At 50.1% G+C, this 6,892-nt stretch overlaps 1 protein-coding gene across 13 annotated transcripts in view; it reads right to left on the bottom strand.

Annotated features, from left to right (window-relative positions):
• Window positions 1-504: 504 nt before the first annotated feature.
• Window positions 505-6,892, bottom strand: part of ptprsa (protein tyrosine phosphatase receptor type Sa) — a 174,421-nt gene continuing 168,033 nt past the window's right edge. For all 13 annotated transcript variants that reach the window (XM_080832930.1, XM_080832936.1, XM_080832940.1 and 10 more), the window contains 2 exons: window positions 3,989-4,124; window positions 505-1,546 (listed from right to left, as the gene is read on the bottom strand). In XM_080832930.1, the coding sequence (XP_080689056.1) occupies window positions 1,478-1,546; window positions 3,989-4,124 (205 nt within the window). In that variant the 3' untranslated portion in view covers window positions 505-1,477. The remainder of the gene's footprint in view (window positions 1,547-3,988; window positions 4,125-6,892) is intronic.

Genomic DNA, 6,892 nt, shown 5'->3' with positions numbered 1-6,892 from the left:
TGCATGAGGTGCCTCAGTTAGCGGATGTTAAAGTCACACACACAATTTCATTAGTTTTTTTCTGGTGACCGGCTCCCTACTCGTACCGATGGATCCTTCTGAACCTTTTCTGGATCTTTCTGTACACTTACAGCAAAAAGGAGAAAGCAGCAAGTTTGGCATAAAAAGCAGAACTAAAACTCTCACACACAAAGTCCATTCACATGAGACACAAGTCAGAACTAATGGCGATGGAGGTTGGTCACTGAAGACAGTCAGAGGGCCTAAGGAGCAGAAACGGCAGGTTCCTCTGTTTGAAGTTCCTCTGCTGGAGGTTCCTCTGTTGGAAGTTCCCCTGCTGCTGGTTGGGGTGAGGAGCTCGTCTCCAAGCTGGCTTAGGACACAGATTGATTTTTCTCGGCCTTCACATTCTCCCGGCTCCAAACACTGGTGGTGTGTGTGTGCCTGTGTGTGTGTTTGTGTTTGTGTGTGTGTGTGTGTGTGTGGGGGGGGGGGGGGGGGGGGTCCTATGTGTGAGGGGATGTTGCTCACTGACAACAGAACTAATCTTGTGTTAGGAACTACACAGGGTTTCTCTGTCCCTCTCGTAGACAGCTGGTAGAAAGTACGTTTGTGTGTGTGTGTGTGTGTGTGTGTGTGTGTGTGTGTGTGTGTGTGTGTGTGTGTGTGTGCATATGTATGCATATGTGTGTATACGTTTGCATGTATATATGCATGAGTGAGTAGGTGTGTGCCTGCATGCTCGTGTGTGTGTGTGTGTGCGTGTGTGTGTGTGTGTGGGTACTCTCCCACTGTCCATCATTAAAGAGAGTAATGCCACCGGTCCCCAAGCATGTCCCACGCCTGCCTCCTACCTCGGGTCCTATGTGGCTGTGTGTGTGTGTGTGTGTGTGTGTGTGTGTGTGTGTGTGTGTGTGTGTCCACAGGCTCCTTCCTGCATCTCCAGATGGCAGTGTCCTTCATTCACCATTTCTCTGTCTTATAAGTGTTTTTTATGCAGTAACTTTTGAAACAGATGTCCACAAAAAAGGATGAATCATATCTCAGACCACGACTGACTCCAGAACCGCTCAGGCTCAGACGTGAGTGGAGCGGTCCTGGTGTCAGCGGCCGACTGAGTGCCCTCACAGCAGAACACTTGAGGTACAAGAAGCAGTCCGACACATAAATTTCTCCCTACAACACGAGTCTGTAGTCTTTTGGTTCCCATCTGGTCGGTAGAGAGGAAGTTCCCTCTGGTCTGAAGCTGCCGCATCAGGCTCTTCCATCTGATTGGCCGTTTAGAAATGAGTTTAAAAAGATTCACGTTTTATTTTTACTTTTTTTTTTACTTATTTTGTTTTAATCCAACACTTGAGATGTATTTCTTCAGCATTTCCCCTTTGGATGTTTAGTGTGTGTCGTGGGTCGTGGTGGTTGTAGGTTGGTATGGCTCAGGAGTCGGTCGAGGGGGGGGGGGGGGGGCTGCGATGGCTTCTTACGTTGCATAGTGGTCGAAGCTGCCGAGGTACTCCAGAGCAGCCTGGTAGCAGAACTGGTACTCATCCTGCGTACAGAGAACACACAGGCAGAGAGTTAGTGTGTGTGTGTGTGTGTGTGTGTGTGTGTGTGTGTGTGTGTGTGTGTGTGTGTGTGTGTGTGTGTGTGTGTGTGTGTGTGTGTGTACTCCAGAGCAGCCTGGTAGCAAAACTGGTACTCATCCTGCGTACAGAGAACACACAGGCAGAGAGTTAGTGTGTGTGTGTGTGTGTGTGTGTGTGTGTGTGTGTATGTGTGTGAGTACTCCAGAGCAGCCTGGTAGCAAAACTGGTACTCAACCTGCAGACAGATAGGGTAGTTAGTGTGTGTGTTTGTGTGTGTGTGAGGAGGTGTGCTTGTGTTTAAGTTAGTGTGTGTGTGTGTGTGTGTGTGTGTGTGTGTGTGTGTGTGTGTGTGAGTAGGTGCGCTTGTGTTTAGGTTAGTAAGTGTGTGAGTGAGTGTGAGTAGGTGTGCTTGTGTTTAGGTTAGTTAGTGTGTGTGTGTGAGTAGGTGTGCTTGTGTTTATGTTAGTAAGTGTGTGAGTGAGTGTGAGTAGGTGTGCTTGTGTTTAGGTTAGTTAGTGTGTGTGTGTGTGTGTGCGAGTAAGTTTGCTTGTGTTTAGTGTGTTGGTGAGTGTGAGTAGGTGTGCTTGTGTTTAGGTTAGTAAGTGTGTGTGTGTGTGCTTGAGAGAGGTTTGATGTCAGCGAGGCGTTTTGCTTTTAACATAAATATGGATCTGTTCTCCACTGGCAAGCTGATCAATGCAGCCCTACAAGCTCTGATGGAGCTCACTAACACCAGGGCTCAGGAGGCTGTGTGTGTGTGTGTATGTGTGTGTGTGTGTGTGTGTGTGTGTGTGTGTGTGTCTGTGTGTGTGTGTGTGTGTGTGTGTGTGTGTGTGTGTGTTTTTTGTGTGTGCGTGTATGTGTATATGTGAGTGTCAGTGTGTGTGTGAGTGTCAGTGTGTGTGTGTGTGTGTGTGTGTGTGTGTGTGTGTGTGTGTGTGTGTGTGTGTGTGTGTGTGTGTGTGTGTGTGAAAGAGAGTGTGTGTGTGTGTGAGTGTTCTGATGGAGCTCACTAACACCAGGGCTCAGGATGCTTCACATCAAACACTGCTCACATGACAGCCTGGACAGGAACCGGACCAGGGCCAGATCTGATGTGTTTGTGAGTGTGAGTGTGAGTGTGAGTGTGTGTGTGTGTGTGTGTGTTACGACCCGGCTCTTGAGCCGCAACAAATGAAGAGCCAGACCACAGAGTTGTACGAAAATAACGTTTATTTCTATATTACTTAAAAGTAGTGGATAAAATAGTGAGTGCAAAACAGCCGCACCAACCGCATGGTGTTCACCAGCTTCCAATGCATGGTGAGAATGCCAGCCTCCTCTGAAGGCAAACAGCATGGCATTTATCCACAGGTTGTCAGGTGTGGTCAATCAATCAAATTACACCCATTCACCACCTAAAGGCCATTGCACTGCCACTGCAAAGCCAGTAGGGGTGTAGACGAGCGTAACACCTCCCCCCTTAAAAGGGTTCCTCTAGGAACCCTAAAACAAGGTAAAGTCCCTCGACTGTGTCCTCTCTAGTCTTCAGTGGTGTACCGGGCTCGAGGCGACTTTGAACGCTGAACTTGTGAGTAGACAGCAGACCACAGATATAGCCCACTGCCTAGCTCCGAAGCGTACCCCCACCCAGGATAACCACCAAAAACAATAAACAAAACAACAAAGCAAAATAATAACCCAGTGCTCCGATGGAAGGGCAGCACAGCTACCCAGCTGAAGCACCCTAACTAGGAGAGTTTGCTCAACACAGTGCCTATTAACTTACCCTATGCTAAACTCTGCAGTCTGGTCTCCACAACAAAAGGTTCAAAGATCTCGGACAAGCCCCCAATTTGTTACGACCCGGCTCTTGAGCCGCAACAAATGAAGAGCCAGACCACAGAGTTGTACGAAAATAACGTTTATTTCTATATTACTTAAAAGTAGTGGATAAAATAGTGACTGCAAAACAGCCGCACCAACCGCATGGTGTTGACCAGCTTCCAATGCATGGTGAGAATGCCAGCCTCCTCTGAAGGCAAACAGCATGGCATTTATCCACAGGTTGTCAGGTGTGGTCAATCAATCAAATTACACCCATTCACCACCTAAAGGCCATTGCACTGCCACTGCAAAGCCAGTAGGGGTGTAGACGAGCGTAACAGTGTGTGTGTGTGTGTGTGTGTGTGTGTGTGTGTGTGTGTGTGTGTGTGTGTGCGTGTGTGTGTGTGTGTGTGTGTGAGTAGGTGTGCCTGTGTTTAGGTTAGTTAGTGTGTGTTTGTGTGTGTATGTGTAAATATGTGAGTAGGTGTGCTGGTGTTTAGGTTAGTTAGTTAGTGTGTGTTTGTGTGTGTGTGTGTGTGTGTGAGCAGATGTGCCTGTCTTTAGGTTAGTAAGTGTGTGTGTGTGTGTGTTCCACTCACCTCTGTTTGCACCATGGCTGGTCTCTGTGTGCGGAGCATCTTGACGGTCTGGAAGATGTCCACCACGCCCTCGTATCTCATCCTCTCCAGCACGATGCTCAGGGTGATGAACACTCCCGTCCGGCCCACTCCAGCACTGCAACACAACACAGCCAATCAGGGCTCACCTCATACATGAGGGGCAGCTAACACAACCAATCAGGACCCGCCTCTCATGAGTGGCAGCCAATCAGGGCTCACCTCTTACCTAAGGGGCATCTAACTAAACTAATCAGGCCTCTCCTCTCATGAGTGGCAGCCAATCAGGGATCACCTCTTACTAAAGCCAACACAGCCAATCTTCATAGGCTGCAGGCCCAAGGGCGTCTCCAGTGTTGGTTCTTAAGCACCTGTGTCTGTGGGTTTCTCACACACGTGGCTGCTTGTTTAGCAAGTGAAGGGAGCCTTTAGAATGAAACCTGACTCCACTGACTCAGGATCACACACACACACACACACACACACACACACACACACACACACACACACACACACACACACACACACACACACACACACACACACACACACACACACACACACACACACACACACACACACACACACACACACACTCACACACACACACACACACACATATATTCTGCTTCAATAAGCCTTTTGTGAGGCTTTATGTGTGACAGCTCCTGAAATAGGAGTGGTCTTAAGTGTGATCCTGAAATACTCGGGGGCTGTGTCAGTAAGCTGCTTCTGCGTGAAATAACTTCCACTCCAGGGCAGCGGCAGTAATTGATATGACACCAGATTTATTTCTCCAGCCTGACTGAAGAAGAAGAAGATGGCCAGGGCACCCAGGAAAACAACACGCTTGAAAAACAGCATGTGACCAGGAGCTTATCTCATGAACTTTAACTGGTTTGGAGCATCTGTGCTAAGCGGGGGTGACCGTTTAACAAATCACACACACACACACACACACACATACACACACACACACACACACACACACACACACACACAAACACAGACACACACACACAGACACACACACTTGATTTGGACTGCGTCAGAGGTAGCTTATTTCTGTTTAACTAATCACCCCACTGTAGGATCAGCAGCTCTGCACAGAACCCTCCCGATTGGTTTTACACACGCACACACACACACACACACACACACTCACACACACGCGCACACACACACACACACACACACACACACTCACACACTCACAAACAAACACACACATACACACAAACACTGCACAGAACTCCCCCAAAGCAAGATGCCCCATCTCCACTGGCTTATCTGCCAAGCCATTCCCAAAGGTGTGTGTGTGTGTGTGTGTGTGTGTGTGTGTGTGTGTGTGTGTGAATAAAACCCATTGCCAGCGTGTCCCACAGCTAAGCTAACATCTGTGTGTTTTAGTAGACGGTCATAGCTCCACACACACACACACATACACACACATACACACACACAGATCTACCCCTTCATCTCTTGACACACCAGCCTGTTAATGACATGACTGAGCTCAACTGCCAGAGCCCAAGTTACAGCAGGGAGAGAGAGGAGAGAGGGGGAGATGGAGAGGTGGATAGAGAGAGAGGAGAGGTGGAGAGAGAGAGAGGAGAGAGGGGGAGATGGAGGGGTGGAGAGAGAGAGAGGAGAGGGGGAGATGGAGGGGTGGAGGGAGAGAGAGGAGAGGGGGAGATGGAGGGGTGGAGGGAGAGAGAGAGGGGAGATGGAGGGGTGGAAAGAGAAAGGAGAGGGGGAGATGGAGGGGGGAGAGGGGGAGATGGAGGGGTGGAGGGAGAGAGAGAGGGGAGATGGAGGGGTGGAAAGAGAAAGGAGAGGGGGAGATGGAGGGGGGAGAGGGGGAGATGGAGGGGTGGAGGGAGAGAGAGAGGGGAGATGGAGACTGAGGGTTGGATAGAGATAAAGAGGCTAGGGGGAGATGGAGAGGAGGAGAGAGAGGAGAGGGGGAGATGGAGGGGTAGAGAGAGAGGAGAGGGGAGATGGAGGGGGGAAGAGAGAGGAGAGGGGAGATGGAGGGGTGGAGAGAGAGAGAGAGGGGAGATGGAGGGGTGGAGGGAGAGAGAGAGGAGAGATGGAGACAGAGGGTTGGATAGAGATAAAGAGGCTAGGGGGAGATGGAGAGGAGGAGAGAGAGGAGAGGGGGAGATGGAGGGGTAGAGAGAGAGGAGAGGGGAGATGGAGGGGGGAAGAGAGAGGAGAGGGGAGATGGAGGGGTGGAGAGAGAGAGGGGAGATGGAGGGGTGGAGGGAGAGAGAGAGGAGATGGAGGGGTGGAGAGAGAGGGACGATGGAGGGAGAGAGAGGAGAGGGGAGATGGAGGGGTGGAGAGAGAGAGGGGAGATTGAGGGGTAGAGAGAGAGAGGGGGGAGGGGGAGATGGAGAGGTGGAGATGGAGGGTTGGAGAGAGAGAGGAGAGGGGGAGATGGCCGGGTGGAGAGAGGGGAGATGATGGGGTGGAGTGAGAGAGAGAGGGGAGATGGAGGGTTTTGGTGGCAACATATTTGAAATAAAAGTCACAAAAACATACTTTCCGATGTTTTGGGTTCACCCTCACTGAATCACTAGGTTATGTATGCATGGTAATAATATTGCACCCATCGGCACATGCAGTTCAACCTCACGTCTTCTAAAGTCCTCTAATCTATCCTCATTTACACATCCATGATTCATGGCAATGTTGTGTAAAACACTGGGGGGGCACGTATGTGAATATGGGTGCAGTCTATAGCGCCAAGGACGCCAGGGAACCCATACTTCTCCCAGAACGCCTGCTTAGCCCGCTCTTGGCTGTCGGGTGTTACGGGAAATGTTATGAATTCCCCAGCATGTCGGACTAGACCTGACGTAACTGCATGTATAGCCGAAC

This window comes from Sprattus sprattus, assembly GCF_963457725.1.
Source record: "Sprattus sprattus genome assembly, chromosome: 2".
Classification (NCBI taxonomy): domain Eukaryota; kingdom Metazoa; phylum Chordata; class Actinopteri; order Clupeiformes; family Clupeidae; genus Sprattus; species Sprattus sprattus.
Note: the sequence above shows the minus strand (reverse complement) of the source record. Positions and strands in the feature narration are given on the sequence as shown.